Raw genomic sequence first — 22,784 nt, forward strand, 5'->3', positions numbered from 1 at the left:
TCAAAGGTCAAAAAAATGAGTTTTTCGCGATTTTCAGCAAAACGGTAAGTTTTCTCAAAAAAATGTCTCAGTCAAAAATTGTAGATCATAAAATTATCTACAAAAAACGTATCAATACTTTTTTTCCTACGAGCCACCGTTTCTGAGATAAAACGATTCAAAAAGTTGTAAAAGTTATAATCCGGTCAATTTAGACATTCAAAGTTACATAAATTCCCATCAAGCTGAAAATCAGTAAAATTGTTTAAAATATAATTAAAAATAAAATTTTTAAGTTCCCCATCATTCCCTTGTGTGGAAAAAATGTTCAAGGTCAAAGGTCAAAATAATTAGTTTTTCGCGATTTTCAGCAAAACGGTAAGTTTTCTCAAAAAAATATCTCAGTCAAAAATTGTAGATCATAAAATTATCTACAAAAAACGTATCAATACTTTTTTTCCTACGAGCCACCGTTTCTGAGATAAAACGATTCAAAAACTTGTAAAAGTTATAATCCGGTCAATTTAGATATTCAAAGTTACATAAATTCCCATCAAGCTGAAAATCAGTAAAATTGTTTAAAATATAATTAAAAATAAAATTTTTAAGTTCCCCATCATTCCCTTGTGTGGAAAAAATGTTCAAGGTCAAAGGTCAAAATAATTAGTTTTTCGCGATTTTCAGCAAAACGGTAAGTTTTCTCAAAAAAATATCTCAGTCAAAAATTGTAGATCATAAAATTATCTACAAAAAACGTATCAATACTTTTTTTCCTACGAGCCACCGTTTCTGAGATAAAACGATTCAAAAACTTGTAAAAGTTATAATCCGGTCAATTTAGATATTCAAAGTTACATAAATTCCCATCAAGCTGAAAATCAGTAAAATTGTTTAAAATATAATTAAAAATAAAATTTTTAAGTTCCCCATCATTCCCTTGTGTGGAAAAAATGTTCAAGGTCAAAGGTCAAAATAATTAGTTTTTCGCGATTTTCAGCAAAACGGTAAGTTTTCTCAAAAAAATATCTCAGTCAAAAATTGTAGATCATAAAATTATCTACAAAAAACGTATCAATACTTTTTTTCCTACGAGCCACCGTTTCTGAGATAAAACGATTCAAAAACTTGTAAAAGTTATAATCCGGTCAATTTAGATATTCAAAGTTACATAAATTCTCATCAAGCTGAAAATCAGTAAAATTGTTTAAAATATAATTAAAAATAAAATTTTTAAGTTCCCCATCATTCCCTTGTGTGGAAAAAATGTTCAAGGTCAAAGGTCAAAATAATTAGTTTTTCGCGATTTTCAGCAAAACGGTAAGTTTTCTCAAAAAAATATCTCAGTCAAAAATTGTAGATCATAAAATTATCTACAAAAAATGTATCAATACTTTTTTTCCTACGAGCCACTGTTTCTGAGATATAACGATTCAAAAAGTTGTAAAAGTTATAATCCGGTCAATTTAGATATTCAAAGTTACATAAATTCCCATCAAGCTGAAAATCAGTAAAATTGTTTAAAATATAATTAAAAATAAAATTTTTAAGTTCCCCATCATTCCCTTGTGTGGAAAAAATGTTCAAGGTCAAAGGTCAAAATAATTAGTTTTTCGCGATTTTCAGCAAAACGGTAAGTTTTCTCAAAAAAATATCTCAGTCAAAAATTGTAGATCATAAAATTATCTACAAAAAACGTATCAATACTTTTTTTCCTACGAGCCACCGTTTCTGAGATAAAACGATTCAAAAACTTGTAAAAGTTATAATCCGGTCAATTTAGATATTCAAAGTTACATAAATTCCCATCAAGCTGAAAATCAGTAAAATTGTTTAAAATATAATTAAAAATAAAATTTTTAAGTTCCCCATCATTCCCTTGTGTGGAAAAAATGTTCAAGGTCAAAGGTCAAAATAATTAGTTTTTCGCGATTTTCAGCAAAACGGTAAGTTTTCTCAAAAAAATATCTCAGTCAAAAATTGTAGATCATAAAATTATCTACAAAAAACGTATCAATACTTTTTTTCCTACGAGCCACCGTTTCTGAGATAAAACGATTCAAAAACTTGTAAAAGTTATAATCCGGTCAATTTAGATATTCAAAGTTACATAAATTCCCATCAAGCTGAAAATCAGTAAAATTGTTTAAAATATAATTAAAAATAAAATTTTTAAGTTCCCCATCATTCCCTTGTGTGGAAAAAATGTTCAAGGTCAAAGGTCAAAATAATTAGTTTTTCGCGATTTTCAGCAAAACGGTAAGTTTTCTCAAAAAAATATCTCAGTCAAAAATTGTAGATCATAAAATTATCTACAAAAAACGTATCAATACTTTTTTTCCTACGAGCCACCGTTTCTGAGATAAAACGATTCAAAAACTTGTAAAAGTTATAATCCGGTCAATTTAGATATTCAAAGTTACATAAATTCTCATCAAGCTGAAAATCAGTAAAATTGTTTAAAATATAATTAAAAATAAAATTTTTAAGTTCCCCATCATTCCCTTGTGTGGAAAAAATGTTCAAGGTCAAAGGTCAAAATAATTAGTTTTTCGCGATTTTCAGCAAAACGGTAAGTTTTCTCAAAAAAATATCTCAGTCAAAAATTGTAGATCATAAAATTATCTACAAAAAACGTATCAATACTTTTTTTCCTACGAGCCACCGTTTCTGAGATAAAACGATTCAAAAACTTGTAAAAGTTATAATCCGGTCAATTTAGATATTCAAAGTTACATAAATTCCCATCAAGCTGAAAATCAGTAAAATTGTTTAAAATATAATTAAAAATAAAATTTTTAAGTTCCCCATCATTCCCTTGTGTGGAAAAAATGTTCAAGGTCAAAGGTCAAAATAATTAGTTTTTCGCGATTTTCAGCAAAACGGTAAGTTTTCTCAAAAAAATACCTCAGTTAAAAATTGTAGATCATAAAATTATCTACAAAAAACGTATCAATACTTTTTTTCCTACGAGTCACCGTTTCTGAGATAAAACGATTCGAAAAGTTGTAAAACAATTAAAAACAATAAAAAAATAAACAATTTCACTGATTTTCAGCTTGATGGGAATTCATGTAACTTCGAATGTGTAAATTGACCGGACTACTAGTTAAAATCCTCAGATTAATTGACCTCTTAGGAACTGATCGAATTGCGTGAGTTATTCTATTTTTTTTTTAAATTTCACACGTTAATCGGAATGTGTTCTTTATAAAACTATTTGTTTGTGTTCCACATACTAAAAAAATCCATTATGGTAAAGTTATTGGATCTAGCAGACCACCACATTCTCCCAAAATATCTTTCATCAAACTAATTAATAAACCAATGAGTAATTCTTTTATGTAGGAGGATGCTTCCAGAAGTACCTGGCCTAAACTATATTCCAAGTTTGAGGACCCCAAGTTCTTTAGTAATTGTTTGGCAGTCATTAATAGTAAACGTTTTCGGTGTAAACATGGAAAAAATAGGTCTTTGGATGCGCGTGGGATGATTTTCATCAACGTCGAGTATTATGCGAACTTATTGCATCGTTTGAGCGAAGAAATCAAGCAAAAACTGCCGCATTTGGCTAAGAAGAAAGCGTTGTTCCATCAAGACAATACGCCAGCTTAAACATCCGTTATTGCAATGTCCAAACTTAATTAAAGTGTGGATTGTTACCTCATGCACCCAATTCGCCAGATTTAGCCCCTTCGGATTATATTCTATTTTCAGACTTAAAAAAACGGATCGATGGTCAAACTTAATAGCTACTTTGAGGTGCTTGACGATTCTTATTATTAAAAGGGTATCGAAATCGAAAATGCCGTAAATTTGATCGCCGTTTTCGATTTCCTTTCATACCATGTATGATTAATGCTTCTTTTCTTCATGAATTTAAAAAAAAAAGCAAAGAAAGAAATCAAACGGTTTGATCGATAATCATGATGAAACATAAACATTTAGTTGATGGGATTGCTTCATTGCTTCCCTTCCAACGGTTTTTCCTCGGATTAAAGTTGAAATAAATGTCTAAAAGTGTACACAATAGATCGAATAGTCCATATAACCGGGAACATAACACACAAAGATTCCCTTTAATGTAGTAATTTGAATGCTTATGCCGAACGAAATAGAAAGACTGAAGTTTCCAAAAAAAAAAAAATAGAAACCCTCGTCACTGATCTAATTTATGTCTTATATTAACGTAATCATAAATCTACCTTCCTAACCTCTAGTTACTATTGCGTTTGTTAAGATTTATTGTACACTGATCGTCCTCAACGTCTTACTTAAGCAATTCCATATGTCCCTCAGACACTTATTGTTGTATTGATGTGACATGACGACCATAGATATAATTAATTAATAGAATTAGTTACATTATTGAAACCACTTTATTTACTTGTATTTATGTTGATAAATAATTTTCCAATCAATTAAAAAATTATATACAGACGATGTTAGACTAACAGAAAAATAATTTATAGAAGGTATAGATGGGAGAGAACGAATATTTGCTTGTATGTACGTAGTCGAGTCCATCAGATCTTGGCCTCATAGAGTGCGTTGCAAGTAGAGTGCAACAGTCAAGTTGTTTTGAAAAATGTCTCTAATTGAGTTACTCGCTGATTTTTTGACTATAGAACACCAATCAAAAACAAAATGAAAGCTGTTTACAGTGACATTCTCAACAAATTAAAAATTGTTGGTTGTTCCGCTGGGGACGAAAATCATTAGAAGATGACCAAAGTACAAGAGGTCCAGTGATAGTGACTACTCCAAAAAATATTAAATTTGTGGGAGAAATTGTTATAATTTAGAAATAAATACAAAAAAAGTTGGAACAAAGACCAGCATTTCCAAAACAAGCTTTGTAAGGATTCTACATGAACATTTAAATATGCCAAAAATTAGTGCAAGTGGGTGGGTTTTGTACGTGATTTTTTTTGCTAACTTATCGATGCGATTGTCTCCTAGGTCTCCCGTGTTTCCGGTCTATGCAATAATTGTTGTGGTCCTAATAAACCTGAATTCGATATTCGTCTCTATTTCACTTTTTCTAATAATTTATCCGCAGAGTCTTTCCCCCGTTTCTTTCGCCGTGTTCGTTAAAATGAACCCTTGCTCCGATGTAGGTGTTTGGCCTTGTTTGTCCATTCGATTCCTTCATCTTCGATTTTTATCTTCTGGACGGATCATTCATGTTTTACCTCATTCGTGATTTTCGTTTGCGGCGTTTTAAAGCCTTTTAGTTATGTTTTTCAACGCCATCATCGCTATACCACCTGCTCTTCCGCGAGTTTTTGTTTTCTAACTTTATCTGAAACCTCCTCCCTTTTAGATAACTTTGCCGGAGTTTTATGAGGGTACGTTTTGCATCTTTCATCTTCTAGAGCAACTCCTCGTGTCACACTCAATCGAAAGCTTTGCTAATGTCGAGAAAAATAACTTTCTGATGGAAACATTGTGTGTACTCTACAAGTCTCAAGATTCGTTGTTCGATATTTCTAAAATGTGGTTATAAAGAGGAGAAAGAAAGGGCGAAAAAGAATGTGAAGAATTATGGTACAACAGACTACAAGAAATGGAATGTGGAAAAAATTCTTGTGCAGATAGAAGGAAATCGTCTTTATGAATCCAAAAATTGATTTTTTCTTAAATAAAATAAATTGTTTTATAGCAAGCAAAACTTTTCATCAAAAACGACTATAGATGTTTACATAATTGGTTGCAAATACAAAAAGAAGTATCGAAATTTATTTTTATTATTAACTATCATTAAAATTATTTATTTTTTTATAATATTATTATCATTTATCGATACGAATACGAAATGGAAGACTGTGCCGAAGGCACATCATCTCACTGTTGCGAAGGGAAACTAAAATTCTGGTGACCTCGTTCGGACGGCCGATCAATACGGACGACTGCTAACGCTTCACCCTCCTCCCTAACCCACTTCAACCCCTATCCTGTAGACTTTACAGTCGCCTGAGTTTCCCGGATAACTCCATCCTGTTATGGAGAGGTGGAATTTCCTTGAATCCAAATTTCTCATCGATATTTCGATGATTTTCTCAGTACACTAAATAACAATCGAATAGATTTTCGTTTCGTACGTATCAAGTTACTTGTTATTGCCTGCTTTTATGTCGTATACACATTCATTAAAAGCCTTTTGACCGAAAGAAGATAAAATTTTTACTTTATCATCTTTTTTTTAAATATGAATATCCGGTTTAGTAATATTTTGAATATATTGTTTACAATCGTTATACCAACACTCGCAATTACACTGTCTGGTCCTTCAAGTCGGATATATGGAAGGCTCGAAGGACCAAACGATAAAGTCTTGTTAAGTCGAAAACTTGTTATACAACCCTCGTAAATATAATCATTAAAAATCGGGTGCAGTTAAATCTGACCAACGAGGTTCAACACAATCGAAAGCCTCAACGAAATCACAAAAAAGGTGTGTTAAATCGTAATCCTATTAAACCTGGAATAGTATGCGACATAAACAGAAAATCTGCAAACACCATTACATAGGATACCACCGAATATACAACAAATTTGGTATTGCCACCCTGTATATTGAAACCATTGAATGACCGCATGAAATCATATCGCCGCAATAATTATCTACAATTTATCTTTGTAACTTCCACTGACGAACTATCAGAGCTAGAATAATGTTTATAATAAATATACTGACATTATGTCATATGTCAATAATTATTTACGTGAAAAGTGAGTATGTGGACGCTGTGAAGTCACCGAAAAACTACACGGTGAATTATATATTAGAAACAAATATATCCGTATTTTCCGTTCACTATCAGAGTATTAATTGTTATAACGGTTCAAGTTACACTTTTTTTATAGGAAATAAGTCGTTTCCTTTCTATAGCAAACTTTGGGAACTTAATTATGAGAAGAAAAAATATGTCTGTTTGGAAACGGCTAAAAAATACGAAATGAACGATACTATACAACTAAGAAGCGGCAGTTATTGTACATACAATGAGAAAATTTGCTACGATCCTCGAGCCGATTCACTATATTATTGGAATTATAATAAACCGGATATAACCAGTGCATTCGAAGTAATTTATAGTGGAAAAGTGCAAGAATGGAGAGTGGGTGTAAATGTATTTATAAAATTTGTTTTGGAAAATTATTATTTTGTAATTGAATTGATAAAAGAAGATTTTACGGTTGGTAGAGTTGTCTGGAAAACAAACTTCGATAATATTTATGTCTACGAGAACAAACAACCTTATCAAACAAAAATTAATCGTTCAAAATTATTAAAATATTTAGTTGCTTATTCTTCGGGTGTGTTTTGTGAAAAATCTATCAATTTTGTTGACGTTTTGATCATTTTTTTGGCATCATTTTTGATATTTAAATTTTTATGCGGCATTGCGACAAATTACGAGGTATTGAGACGTACTACGAAACTCGGTTGGACGAAAACTACGATTTCGTGTTTTTCGGAAACTTTAACGAATCAAATGTTGTTCTATCACCAACAGAATAATTCACAATCAGAGAAAGACACGGAAGACGAACTATACGAAACAATAAACAACGAATTTTATAATAACATTGATGGGCAATTGTAAAATTTTCCTTAATAAAGATTACGAAAGTGTAAACCACGTTTGAATCCATCTTCCCAAATGTTTCTACACATCATTGATATTTATTTTTCTTGTGTGGTTCACGTTCACCGAAATACAAATAAACAACTTGTTTATTTTGCTTGGTTTTAATTTTTTTTCTTTTGAATCGATGTTTTTGTCGGCCAAAAAGATGCCGTAATCGACAAAAATTGAAAAATATAAACTAATATTGGCAATAGAAACAAATTATGGCCCCCGTCATTATTTCCGTAATATATCTGTTAAAATTAATGAATTTAATATTTAAACCAAACGGGTTTGCAATATTTTACACGGAAGATTAAACATGAAAAAACTAACGGCATATTGCTGATCAAAAGCTCGCTTGCATTAAAAAAAGAACAAAACTAACTGATACATCACATGCAACGATACCACAAAGAACCGTTTTCTAATTGTTCGATCAGCGGAGACGGAAAATAGGTCTATTATGATATCTCGAAACGGCAGTTCTCTATATTTGGAGGAATCTATGGGGAATTGTTCGATTTGAAAGGCTGACAAGTGGAAAAACTGCAGGTCTGACCTATGTGAACAATTGGATCTTCAACAGAAAAAGCTTTGCAAGATTTCCATTCGTCATTTGCCAGTGACAAATATCAAGAAAATTTAGATAATTTCCAGAGTACTACCCTCAAAAACCAATTGATTTATATCGGTACGGCTTTAAAAATTTGCATACTAGTAGGAAAAATTTTGTTGAAGATGATTACATTGTGATTTAAAATGAAAAACATGTTATACGTTAATCAGTTTGGATTGAATTCGATTTAATTAAAGAAAACTACTTCTTTTCTTGCTAAAATTTCTACCAAAACCACAAATATGTACAAAAGTTACCAAAAACACCGTTTCATGGGGTTGGTAGGATTATCGCGGCACTGGATGGAACCAAAGTGACAATATTATAGTGCCGAATTTTAATAAAGATGACCGCATTTATTGAAGAATAAATTGCTTCATATTTACCAGAAAAGATCTTGTGGAAGTGAAGTAACTTTTCATTATTCCTCGTACGTAAATTTTACTAATCAAAACTCCGAGTTAAAAGTGGGATTTCTCAAAAAAAACGACAACTTACGATATCATTTTTCTTCTCATCTTCCATGGCGTTTAACTGCAACAATTCCACAACACTGATTACTTTACCCGAGTTCTATATTATGATCTACTTCCACTACGCGATTTTAAATTAGTAGAGTCACTCGAAACGAACAGATAGAAGTACAGGAACGAACTAAATAAACCACTTTGCACAATGGGTAATCGCTACATTATACAATTATGTCAATTACCATTTATGCATAAAAACGTTTTATCCGCCATTGAGGTGGAAATGTCGAGCATTATCTTTCCAATATTGTTTTTTTGTATTACGATTATATGCAGTTGAGAAACAAAGAAAATAAAAAGTTGATACAGAATTTGAATTATTCACCTTCGAAGTACTTTCCTCAAAATTTAGATTGAGCTTGAAATTTTCTTACAGAACAGTTGCATTTCATATAGGTCAGCAAAAAGGGCCAGGAACTTCAAGATAGTGACAATGAGAGGTACGATGAGTTCGATGATTAAATAAATATATTGTTCTTTCTACCCATTTCTTGATGGTGATTCATTTCTTTGTACCCTTCCTCAATATTCATGAGAAAACGCGTATCCGTTAGGTCCGGTCTCTACGTTTGATTTATTAGTCGAATTTTTCAAAGAAAAATTAGACTATTACGGTAGGCATGACTAAATGGAGGGCACATCATTTTTCCCATGTTTTGAGACCTCCTGAACACGATTATGATGGTTTTTCGAATATCTGTAGTTTATATATATATCTGTTTAAGCTAAAATTCTTATTTTCGTCTCTCGAACAATTGCTATGGTTCAAAATTAGCATACATGGCTTTTTTGGCGGCGGATTGATGTTATTAGAGTTTGGTTGAACACAAATGAATATTTCGAGGGGTCGCAGTGCAAAAAAAGTGGTTTTTGACCTTTGCTCACCTCTGCAGTTCAAACGAAAAGCGACTGAAAAATGAAATTTCACATGTAGGTTCAATTAGTTGCGAGATAATTTCGTGTCTAAGGTCGAAACTTTCCATCTCCGCCCCTTTCCATTTTATGGTCATTTGTGTTATATTTTCTTATTTTTTGGCCAGAAAAAGTTTAACTAGAGGGTTCGAACTTCGCATGCAAGTAGGGGTGATGTTGAAGAATTGTCTTTCTCAAGTTCAAAGTTTTCTTCTTCAGTTCTTCTAGCACAAAACGCCCGAAATCATTTTGATCGTTGTAATTGTCGAATTGGACCGCCTCCTATTTAATGAGTATGATCGTTGCTAGGGTGATTTTTTTTACTTACCATTTTCGAAATTTCTTGTCATTACGACAATTTTTTCTTTGTTGTCAATTGGAATTGAACAAGAGGGTTCGAGACCACCGGGTCTATCGCCGAGTATTCAGTAGAATAATTATCAACTCCTGATAATTATTGACAATTTCTTTCATGGATTTTATAATAGGTGGATCTTGAAAGCATTCCAGCGAATTCTTCTAATGAAATGTTGAAAAATGAACGCAATGACGTTGGAGATAGTTGGAGAAAAATCGAGTCGGAAATACCGAGAGCTTAAGAATGATGTAACAAAATATTTACTCCATAAGGTAAGACTTAAAATTTATCATAAAGTCAAGAATATAGAATTAAGAAGAGTGAATACCAGAAAAAACGTAATAGTGATTCGGAACTTTATAAAAATTTTAAAACGCGTGTGATTCTCAATCGTAAAAAACGATTGGAAGATCCAAACATCCATGGAGAATACAAGAAAAAATGGAGAGAAAATCAGAGGAATCGATTGCAAGATTCAGAAAAACATGAACATCGCAAGATTAAATTGAAGCAGAACCAGATAAATCGATTGAAAAATTTCAAAATTCATGAAGAATACAAAAAGAAATGGACAGAAAATCAGAGGAATCGATTGAAAGATTCTGAAAAATTTGTGTATTAGTTAAATTCAGGTAACTGGACTTTCAAAACTCAATAACGCCATTTCTCAAGTTTTCATTCGTATTTATATCTGAAAGCAGTGATTCCACATATCCCCCTCAAACACGTTTCTGGGATAACATGAACAAGTTGAACTTTTGGAAGAAAATTTCCTCTATTTACTGGCCTAATATGCAAATTAAAAATTACGACTAGATGTTTAATTTGTATTCATAGCGTTTACAAAGGTTTTCGTTATCCCAAGATACCGTGAAACGTAGGATAAAAGACATATTGTGGGTCTACGAGAAATTTGGCTCGCGTTAATGAATACTTATTTCCATTTCCTATGTTTAATATAGTGAAATTAATGCATTAAGCAAATGAACGATTAGGCATAGATCTAATCAAGTTGGGTGTAGTTTCTTGTGGGATGTTAAGCCATTCCTAATCTGCGGCAACAAAAAGCTCCGGGATCAAATTTGAGATAGGAAGTCCAGCTGAAATTCTTCCTTAAGTCAGAACTGTATTTTTGCCACTCCATAACCCAAAAATCGACTTCTGCAATATAATCTTGCGCGATTCTGGCGGTGTACGGTCTAGAATTGTCATCCATAAAGGTAAATTCGTCTCAATGTAGCTGACGTAAGGTCATGAAGTGCTAAAATCTCCTCGATATATCTATCAGCCTTTAAACCTCTTCTATCATAAATACGGTCGCCCTTACGAATGAAGACACCTCCATAAGCACTTCCTTCCTCAAAGCAACAATCTGCAAATCGCTCTCTTGGTCTTAGGTACACTCTCATTCTTCGGTCGCTACCATGAAGGCATTCCCATTGTTCCAAGGTCCAATACAGATGATTCTGTGCTAGTTTTGTACTAATCGCACCTCACGGAACTGTCGTTGTACTTGAACGTATTAAGGAGACGGTTTCTAATGTTGTAGACGTGATAAAGCTGTTATAAATAGCCTTCTGCTTGTTCCAGGTCGCCTAAGAAAGGATCCAGTTTCCTCATGACGCTGGAACACTCTTCGAATCGCTGCGCGGGTCATATTCAATTGTCTAGCAACAGCTCGCTGACCAAGTCCATTTTCGATTGAAGCAATAACTTGGGCAGCTTTTTGTAATATCAATTCGAGTTCTTCTTACGCTGCATATTCCACAGTTCACTGAATCTACCTTTCGTGGGAATTCGATAAGATGTCGAAGGTTTCCGAGGTCGATTTCATCGATTTAACATTAAATATCTTAATTTTGTAATATAAAGTGTTCAAAAATCTACTTCGGGCTGTCAGAATCACATTTCATATATTCAGTGACGCCTCGCCATATTATATTGCAAATTGAGCATGAACCATTAGACTTATTACTCATGTAATTTTTCAATTTATAATACGGGTTACAACTGGTTTCTCTCAAAAAGAATTTAAGCAAAGCATCACGGTTGTAAGCGAAATTATTCGGAAATGACCGTTTAAAAAGACATACACGACAACGGAAGATTTCTCACGATGAATCTATTGTGGGCGAATGAGTTGGACCAACCTTGACTCACAGGATATCTTAACGAATCCTCTCAAATTGTGTATCACATCAATTCCCGTATCATTTGATAATGTCTATACCGTTAATACCGTTGCTAATAGCGATAAAACGATTCGTGAATATATTTGTTTATTTCAATTTTTACGGCGCATTTTTTATTTCGGAAAAATCGCCACTGGATTCGGAACGATTCCAAATAGCTGCCGTGGAAATTCCGCAAATATTAATTAGAAACACGTGACAACGTAAGGCAAACATCGATCACGGCCAGATAGTGACGCTTCTCGACGTCGTGAAAGCGTTCTGTCGCTAGCCATTAAACATTTTTCGAAAATAGCGAAAAGCGGTTGGTGCAGGATCGGGATCATAGGGCGGACAGATATTATATAATATTAATAACAAATACACTTTCTAATCAAAAAAATAAATGACATTTAAGTTTGAAGATTGCTTTATTAGGATCAATAAAATTATACTTATATATACTATATATACCAGGATAGTCGAAGAAATGCCTTGCTTAACAAAAAGAAAACACTAATTTCGTAAGAAAATATGTTTATTTTTCAACGTAATCACCTTTCGACTTCGATACCCTGGAAGTTCGATGTCTGAGAACGGATAATAATCTGAAAGGGCTAAATCTGGCGGATAGGGTGCATGAGGTGTCAATTCAAACTTTAATTCATTAATTTTGGCTATTGCAATAACGAATGTGTGAGCTGGTGCACTGTCTAGATGGAACATTTTCTTCTTATCCAAACCCGGTTGTTTTTACTTGATTTCTTCGCTGAAATATTGTAATAAGTTCCCATAATACTCGGCGTTCACAGTTTTGTCTTTTTCAAGATAGTCATTGAGAATTATCCCAAGCGCATCCCAAAAAAAACTGACTCCATGACCATGTCCGCAGATGGAACGGTCTTTGGCTTCTTTGGAGTTAGTTCTCCCTATTCAGTCCGTTGTTTCGGCTTTATTTCTGCGAAACATTGCCAAACACTCGATAGAAACATCCTCATGACGCTGTTTTTTTTCCAAATGCCTACTTTGTTCGCTATCTCACGCTCTTTCTACCGACGATCATCGAGTACCGCTTTGAGGATTTTCTTCAATATTTTACTGTTGATAAGGAGCAGACTCACCCAGAGAAGAATCTAGTTCAGCTTTTGGATTGGTTGAGCTAACGATGACCAATTTTTTCTGAAAACGTTCACTATTGATGGCTGCCAAACAAATAATAAGCAACGTAACGTCTTTAAACTTGAAAGATATGTTGAATAGATTGTGTACTTTCTAATATTTTTCAAGCAACTACGCAATCCCTAGATCAGGCCACGCACTTAGAAGACACAATGAAGATGTGTCGAAGAATAGGTATTTATCGCCAAAAACTGATTTAGATGCAAAACTAAGTGAGTATAGAAGCATATCTTATTCTAGTAAACGATATCTCAATATTGGGGATTGCAGTCTGGCGTCATTTTCGGTCCGGCCGGATCCGATTGGATTCCCATCGATACGGAACGAACCAGATTCCCCCAGATTGATTAAATTAGAATGATTTTTGGTTTTCGGTACGTAACGAACTGTTAACAAGTTAACCAAGTGTCAGTTTTGTTGGAAACTTCCACATTGTCTAACATAGATGGAAGCGGGAACCACCAGACAATTGATTGATGGAATTGAGCTTTATAGGGAAAGATCAGGCAATGATAACCAATCAGGTTGATTGTAGATTCAAACGTAACTGGTTGTCTTCCTACTTGCATGAATCATTCATCCGCGCACCACTTGGAAGCAGATGTATCACGTCTTAATGGTATTCCACCATGTCAAAAGTCATTTAGTAAATAATAATAATAAAAAAAAAAATTGGAATTCGATTAATAGTTTTTCTAGACGCGTTATATACATAATTAAAATTTTGTGAATCATTTTAAGTATTCACGAAAAACGGAATCACGAGATTGGTAACAATTACCCCAATTTTTCAATTTGATAGATCCTAATTTAAGCCGTTTATTTCGTATCCTGTTTAGGAAGGTTTGTAATATGATGTTGAGGTACTAAAATTTTGGATTCCAATTATAATAAAAGGAGGGTCATTATAAACTTACCTTAGAAACCACTCCACGCGATTCCGCCCATATTTGAGTAAGTGAATAAAATTTAGAAAATTTTTGCTGATAATATTCATAAAACTGCGACTCGATCGCAGCAAACCAAATCTCGAATTTGTTGATGTTCATAAGTTGAACAGCAATTGAAAAATATTTATATAAATTCAATTTACGGGGTCGTTATTTTGAATTTCCCAATTTTAAAAATACTTTTTTGGAAACGTTTCCTTTATATTTCCGTATAATATCTATTTTTTTTTACTATACTTGCCGTGCAAATAAATAAAACTTAAAATTTTTAATACATTTTCGGAAAATTAATGGTTGAAAAAGTTTTTTTTTGAGATGAGATATCAATATAATAAAAACTCGAGGTCGACTGCTCTGTACAAGCAAAATTTCTCAGCGAAATTCCTCATAAAATACTGGAAATTGATTTTCAATTAAAGACATAACATTCAGTATCCGAAAAAAAATTATTTCATAATAACTTCTCGTTGTTACGGTCCTGGATTAAGACGTTAACTAACAAAATATTTTTAGTCTTCCACCCTTCTAATTATCTCATTGAAATTCTAATAAATTGGATTATATTCAAATGTCTTGATTTAGAATAAATCCTCGTCGAAACTGGGTCAGAAGATAAAATTTGAGTTAAAAACAGCGTAGACAAGTTTCGGGATAAACAAGATGGAAACATTTCAGATTGGTACGAATGGCGCCTAGCGGGCTGCTTCACAGGGTGTCACTGGCGCGCGAAATGTAATACGTAAATACACATAATCTCGAAAAAAACACATAAATTTTTATTATATCGAAATATTTTGATAATTGAATCTGTACAACAAATTTCCAACTTGACCAAACTTACAAGTTTCTACGTACGAAACGGTTTGAAGATTACTTAGTCGATAGTTAGATAAAAATTTAATTTAAAATTAAATTACGCTAGAGTTTTAAAAAATATATCCTTCTTCACGTTGACTATACCGGCCCACGAGCCGAGGCTCCTTCACCCAAATATTATTTACTAATATTATTTATAAATAAATTTGTTTGATACAACGCGCCGCCTCTGTCCATTATGGCGGCGGTTATCGATCGAATCTCAAGGACACAAACGGAGTGAGTGGGTGGCTTTTCAGAACGTCTCCATCAGAAAATATTGGCATTAACTTAACCAAATACCGAGAGATAATCAAGGGAAAACAGCGTTGGATCTATAAATAAACTAGACTATTTATTTATATAATGGAATTGGTGGAAATACACGACATAAATCGGAAATTCCTCTAAAAAGATTATGAAATTTTCCACTTGGAAAAAAAAATTTATGCGAACTGTGTGTGAAGATAATTAGTTTTTGAAATATCAAAATTGAAATATAAAAATTCAACACTGCAGAGATAGAGAATCAGAATATCTTTTTTAATTTAATATATTATAAATTAATATTATTAAATTTTGTTTCAATTAGAATAACTTTTCTTCCTTTCCTTAAGAAATAAGTACCGCTACATAAGATTATGTTTAAAAACCTACTATCTACAAAACTATACACCGATACGCGTAATTACATCCTCTGACGAGGCTAATTATTATATCCACAGACCGAAATTCACTCAGAAAATGTGCTTTATTCTTCTATTTCAATATTTATTCAGTATTTATTCTAATTTGGTAACAAAAAATGAGTTTTAAATTATTATTTCATATAAACACACCGTAGAAATTTATACATTTTTAATTGATACAATCCCAATTTCCTTTATTGATCCTAGTTCTAAATTATTATGATTATTCTCGTTTATATTACATTGAACTTTCTGTACTCTCTGTATATTTGTGTAGTTAACACCTTATAACAAAAGTTTAAAAATTGATGATTGGTATTTAACCAGATTATAATACCTTTATTGCACATTAAGTACTGTGACACTCAAAAATATATTAGCTTATTTGAATAACATAAAGTGATAAACTAAAATAAACAAAAGCAAATTTTGTGTGAATCACTATTATTATTAATTAAATATTCAATGCACATGAGTAATTTCTTAATCTAACCTCACTTTAAAATAATTAGTGTTATTCGGCAATTCCACATCACACCCATTTTAAAACGTAAACATATTGATTTAATTCGGACAAAAATGATATCTGTTATCAATATTATTATTATTATTATAACAAACAGAAAGTATGCTATTCAATAATTAATGTTTATAAAATAGAATAAGAGTGTTGATAACAACTCCTAAATAAACGTACGATCTGTTTACAAATGCAAATACATTTATCAATGTAACAAGTATTTATTTGTAGATCTACTTAATTTTTAGGGAATAAAATTAAAAATTAACTGGGAGTTTACATAGGCGTGGTTTTGATAACACTAAATAGGAACACAGATAATTTTTATCTTATCTTATTTTTATTGAAGCGTTAATAATTTAGTTTTGGCACAACTTTTGAGATGATAACATGCATTGTAAATTTAAAAAAATATACTTTTTTACTTACCTCGTCGTTGAGCTTTATTTTTGATGCCATCTCACAACTTCAAACTTTCATACAAAACAAATTATAAACAGGTGTGCCACACAAGATAGAATTGATTACGTCAGCTGTTAATCACTGCAATTTAAAGAATAAAGATGGTAATAACTGGTAAATGAGTTTCTAAATACTCATTCTATCTTTCCAAAATAAGCGCCTAGAGTTATTTATTATTTATTAGTTTAAAGTTTCTCTTGCTATTTCTTACTTATAAGATTAATTTAATTCCCAAGAGACTAACCTGTTTGATAGATAAGCATATTGTGGCTATTAGGAAGGATGTCGTAAATTTATCCAATAACCTGATATGTAATGGCAACTTAAATACTAAATATATGCATGATACCAATAATAGAATTTTCTATAAAAATATTTTCAGATTTTTATATGATTTTTATAATAAGTTGATCAATTATATTGATAGAGTACTTATTATAACGGAAGCGTCACTTTAGACACATTGTCACAGTCGAACCTTTCATAACCTACAGATAATGGTATATAAGAAAAATTGGGGCAATCACAGTTATTAAAAATTTGTTAAATTTGTTCTTTCTTAAAAAATACTTGGATATTAACAACATCAAATCTTGTAGTAGTTTTAAAAAAACGATCTTTATTTGGAAGAATAGATTGTCCGTTAATCTCTAACCAATCACTTTGTCTCATTTCAAAGATGAAATTTGTATTGAATCGCATGATTGGTTGTTCGTGAAGAAATCCAGTGTAGCCAAACAGCTTTGAAAGTTGAATTATTTGACAGTTGGCTAAATGTGGAATGTTAAGTTTGGTTATAAGGTTTAAAATCAATTTTAGTTTTTGTTCGTTTTTAATTTTAGTAATTTTGATAATGCCCAAAGCAGCACCAAAAAGAAAAGCCGCAAACGGCTATAAATTAGCTGAACCGTTACCATTAGGGGAAGTCCTACAAGATATATCCAAAAAGCAATGGAAACTTGGTTCATCCATTGGACAAGGTGGTTTCGGCGCAATATATTCAGCCAAAGAAGCAACAGACAATAGTAATAAATACCCTTATGTTATAAAAATAGTAAGGATTGTCAATAATGTTTTTTATATTGAGTTTATAAATAGTTGATAATAGCCTAGTAAATTGGAATATATTATAGGAACCTCATTCAAATGGACCTCTATTTGTTGAGATGCATTTTTACATGAGAAATTGCAAAAAAGAAGACGGTAATATTTGTTTTTGATTATGTAATAATATATGTTCATACATTTCAAGCAGTGTATTTTGTAGTGGATGAATTTAAGAGGAAAGCAGGTTTGAAAACATTAGGAATTCCTCTATATTTGGGGTCAGGATCTCATGAATACTGCCAAGAGAAATACAGATTTGTTGTGATGGAAAAATTTGGAACAGATGTATGGAAAATTTTTTTAGAAAATAACAAACTATTTCCCGCTTCAACAGTTTTCAAAATAGCAATACAAATGGTAAATTTTGTAGGTCTAATTGCGTATGAATATTTGTAAATATAATTTCAATTCCAGTTGGATGCTCTGGAATACATCCATAGTAGAGGCTACGTTCATGCCGATCTTAAAGGGGCAAATATCTTGATGGGATCCACCAAAGATACGCTTAATAAACAATTATACCTTGTAGATTTTGGTCTAGCTACTAAGTTTAATGATGATTCCGTGTTTAAACCTAACCCTAAGAAGGCTCATGATGGTACAATTGAATATTTAAGTAGGGATGCTCACCAAGGAGGTAAAAATTATTTTACTTCTAAATTGTTAATTTTAATACCTTCGGTTTTGTCTTCTACTTTTTCTCATATGTGCAATATTTTAGTTCAAACAAGAAGGGGTGATCTTGAAATTCTAGCTTATAATATGATACAATGGTTAGGCTGTGTTTTACCATGGGAAAAAAATTTGAAAGATCCCAATGCTGTTTATAAATCAAAAGACACTTGTATGTCTGATGTGTCTAAATTTATGAAAACTTGCTTTGGTACAAAATCACCGCCAGGTAAGTTTAGTGTCTACTATTTTAAATTCTTTATAATATACTATATACTGCAATGAAAAATATATTATTGCAATTAAAATTTATAAGTGTGAATTTTAATAGATTTTTGCGATTAATTATAATAAACTTTTCTGTTCCATTGGATTCTCACTCCAATCTCTTTTAAATCTTTAAATATTATCCAGATCAAGATAAAGTCACCTCGTTTCATTTGATTTTGATTCACTTGTATTTATGTTTGTGTTTATTTTTTATTTATATTTCATTTTCATTAGGGTGAAGCATTTCCAAAACATTATTTTTGGTGCTCAAGCAAAATATTAATCTACATATAGAAAAAAAAATTCTCACCAAGTTTGAGCTCTTAATATTGATTTTAAGTACTTACAACTTAAATATAAAGTTTGATATGCTTGTAAAATAATTTTTTTTAAATTTCTGATACTTACTTTTTCAATAATGCAAATCAGTTTGATGGACCTTATAGGGAATTTTATGATCAGTGCGAGTTCAACATCAGTAAAGTATTAATTGTCAAACATTTTGAATCTTGTAAATCAAAACCCGCCTTTTCATTTTTCTTTGAACAGCTCATTAGTTGTATAGAAAACCAAACTGAAACATATTTTTATAAAAAAGTAAACAATAGGTTTAAAAAAACTTTGAATCAATACTTTACAAAATTACATTTGTTTTATATCCACCTTGTAGAATAGCTCCTGTGTGTTTTGTATTTCACAGAAGTGGTAACCAACCAACCAAAGAATATTTTTTAGTATCAGGATAACTTAGTTTATGGTGTTTTGACTTATAAATTAATTGGGGAAAATAGAAATGAGCCAAAGACAAATTCTCACTCAAACTATACCATTAGACTCTACTTAAGTGGAGTAGGATTTTAGTAGAGCAGTTTAGTTTTTTTTTTTAAATTTATCTCCATGTTTTTTGAAAACTTTCAATGGTATATTATTATAAAATTTTTCCCAATAATGTGCATGTTTATTAATATTGTTTTCTTAAAATTGTAGTAATTATATGAATTTCAGCTCCACTAGTAGAATTCCTGAATTATTTAGTTACTCTAAAACATAATATGAAGCCAGATTATAAAAAAATTAGGAAAATATTTTTGAAAGGTTTGGATTCTACCGATTCCCTCGAACAACCATTTAAATTTACCAAAACCAAGACTTCTAAAAAGTTGTTAGCTCCATCACCCAAGAGAAAAGTACAAAAGAAAAAACCAACTTTTGAATCATCTCAAAGCGATTCGGAAGAAAATGATACTGGTACAATAAGCACTTATTTAAATAGATTTATTTCGATTATCTTTGTTTTCTCTTTTAGATAATCCACCTTCACGGAAAACTCCAATTAAAGAAAACAAATTAACACAGTCTGCTAGGAAATCTCCCAGAAAACAGTTGTTAGCTCCACCACTTAAGAGAAAAGAGCAAAAGGAAACAGTAATTGTCGATTCATCTCAAAGTGATACGGAAGAAAATGATACTGGTACAATAAGCACTTATTTAAATAGATTTATATCGATTAACAATTTTTTTTTTTAGATAATTTACCTTCACAAAAGAAGCCAGTTAAGGTAAACGGATTAACACAGACTCTTCGAAAATCTCCCAGAAAAAAAGTTGTTCCAGAATCTTCAGAGGACCAAGAAGTTAGTGATATGGACGTAGATGAAGATGTTGCTGGTGAATATTTGTTAATGCTCAACACACCAAAAGTTGAGGTGTATAATGGGCATCATATAACAGGCTTTTTTCCTATTTTGCTCATGATTATAAGACTTCTTTTTTAAAATTGTGATCTTGATCTCATACAAGTATTTAATTGGTTTTTCAATTGGAAATTTACAAGTCTATCCTTGTTTATTTTATACACCTGATCTCTGCATGTTCTTTTTCCAGTTCTGATCAATCTTACTTCATCTGGAACATCCTTGATCCTTTTTCTATTTCTCAACATTTCGCCTGTTATCTAAATTTAGGTTTTCATGTCAAAAAAATTCCCCTATCTCAGCTGTTGGTTTCAGTTTCCGATTGTTAGTAATTTTAACCCTTTGTTCTGAATACACACGGAGCTACTAATTTGAAACTAATTATTGACACGAATCACTAACTGATTCCCGTTGAGTCAGTACCAATGTTATTCAATGGATTATAACAGACGACTTTATTGTCTAGTAACTATGTTAAAGAATCCCAGACTCCACAATGATTTTGTAGCAGCTGTTGTACAAATGACGTTTTTTAACTGCTGCCATCTTGACTTTTATTTCTACTTCATGAATTCCAGGTCGCTTGTAATTTTTTTTATTTTGTCAAGTAATAAAAAACTAAACTAAAAAAGTTTGTTTAGATTAAAACATGAAAATCACATCAGTTAGTAAGGTTAGTAATTAGTTTTTATGAGTAGCTCCGTGCATAGAAGGCATTAGTAATTATAAACATGATTTGCTCTGTACTTTTGTTATAAATTACACAATCTGTCGAGAAGTATGTTTTTTTGTTTCAGTATAATCCTGTGAGGGTTTCAAATCTCTATAATACTCTTTGTAGTTCGTTCTCTTTTTCCAATATTTCAACAGCATTATCAGCCTGGTGAATTATGAGGACATTAAAAATAGATAAAACTGAGACTGTTGCCTTGTTTGATCTGTACATTTTGTATGTGCTATTTCCTCTAGTTATGCTTCGAATGATATAAGTTGTTCTCTGATCTGATACAAGGTTTGGTATTTATATTTTTGGTATTAGTAATACAAACAGTAATTCCACATTTTAAATTTCCTAAAAGGAGTAGGATTACTAGATCAGCTGTAAACACTAGTTTCCCCAGTATCACTTTGGGACGTAGCATACATACATACATACAATACAGTTTCTGACTGTCTGCTTTGTGATTATTATTACTTATTTTGTCATTTTGGCAAAAATTTTAATAGCGGTACTATTTTTTAAGTAGTTATAAAATCTTACCTTATCAAATGCTTGCTACAGATCTATGTATCACGTGAGGGTGGATTTATTGTACACTGTGGCATTTTTTAATATATATTGTGTTCAAATAATTTTCTTATCTATTGTTTCGAAAGTTATATTAATCATAATTTCATTTGATAGATTCACCTGCAGTCAAAGCAACAGTTAAAAGAAAACGCAGGGGTATAGTTGTTCGAAATTTGAAAAGGAAGTCTCCAAAAAAAGAAGACGTTTCCGAGTCTTCTGAAGATGAAAAAGAGAATGATATAGATCTAGACGTCAATATGGAACTAAATGATTCTGGTATTGATTTTTTGATCAATTTGACCGTATAAAAATCAAAATTAAATAATTGTGATTATTTTTAGATGGCAGTAGTGAAGGTCATGAAGAGGTTATCACAAACACTAAACCTAAAATAAAACCAACGAATCGTGTTAAGAGTACAGTGAAACCTAAATCCATACCTGAAGAAGGTGTTAACTTGAATGGATACACAGCTGCGATGCGTGAAATTTTGCAAAAAAAATTAGAAAAAGAGAAAAATAAGAAAAAAACGAGCAGTACATCAGAAGAATCGACGGTTGATGATATGGCAGGTTATACTGATACTATGAAAGAAATAATTTTGAAGAAGCAACAGAGGCTTGCGAGAAAAGGAAAAAGAAAATAAGACTGGGGTATACTGTGCGGTATTTTTATGTCTTTCCGTAAATGTTTTTTTTTTTTTAATAACTATTACTTTATAAGTAATTTATTGTACTGATTATTCTAATTTAAAATAAAGTTTACTCAATTTTTTAACACGTTTCATACCTCAAAAGAACTTCTTTTAAAAAAATATATTTTTTTATTCATAACAGGGGTATAACCATTACAATTACCCTCCTCAGATTGGGTGAAATAATATTGGAGAGTT

The 22,784-nt window shown here is 31.6% G+C and overlaps 2 protein-coding genes across 10 annotated transcripts in view; one reads left to right on the forward strand and one right to left on the reverse strand.

Annotated features, from left to right (window-relative positions):
- Positions 1 to 22,784, reverse strand: part of LOC130893869 (sodium/potassium-transporting ATPase subunit alpha) — a 94,656-nt gene that overhangs the window by 69,305 nt on the left and 2,567 nt on the right. For 2 of the 9 annotated variants that reach the window (XM_057800292.1, XM_057800294.1), the window contains exon 1: positions 16,826 to 17,066. In XM_057800292.1, coding sequence (XP_057656275.1) covers positions 16,826 to 16,855 — 30 coding nt within the window. In that variant the 5' untranslated portion in view covers positions 16,856 to 17,066. Of the gene's footprint in view, positions 1 to 8,730; positions 8,924 to 16,825; positions 17,137 to 19,315; positions 19,482 to 22,784 lie in introns of those variants that run through there. The other 7 variants (XM_057800303.1, XM_057800304.1, XM_057800293.1 and 4 more) reach the window with 6 other exon arrangements.
- Positions 17,321 to 22,691, forward strand: LOC130893871 (serine/threonine-protein kinase VRK1-like). The gene is made up of 10 exons (XM_057800309.1): positions 17,321 to 17,912; positions 17,992 to 18,061; positions 18,126 to 18,322; positions 18,380 to 18,602; positions 18,687 to 18,866; positions 19,913 to 20,155; positions 20,214 to 20,378; positions 20,435 to 20,575; positions 22,007 to 22,168; positions 22,234 to 22,691. The coding sequence occupies exons 1-10, from the start codon at positions 17,640 to 17,642 to the stop codon at positions 22,536 to 22,538; spliced, it is 1,959 nt and encodes a 652-aa protein (XP_057656292.1). The 5' UTR covers positions 17,321 to 17,639; the 3' UTR covers positions 22,539 to 22,691.

The sequence above is a fragment of the Diorhabda carinulata genome, chromosome 5, assembly GCF_026250575.1.
Source record: "Diorhabda carinulata isolate Delta chromosome 5, icDioCari1.1, whole genome shotgun sequence".
NCBI lineage: Eukaryota > Metazoa > Arthropoda > Insecta > Coleoptera > Chrysomelidae > Diorhabda > Diorhabda carinulata.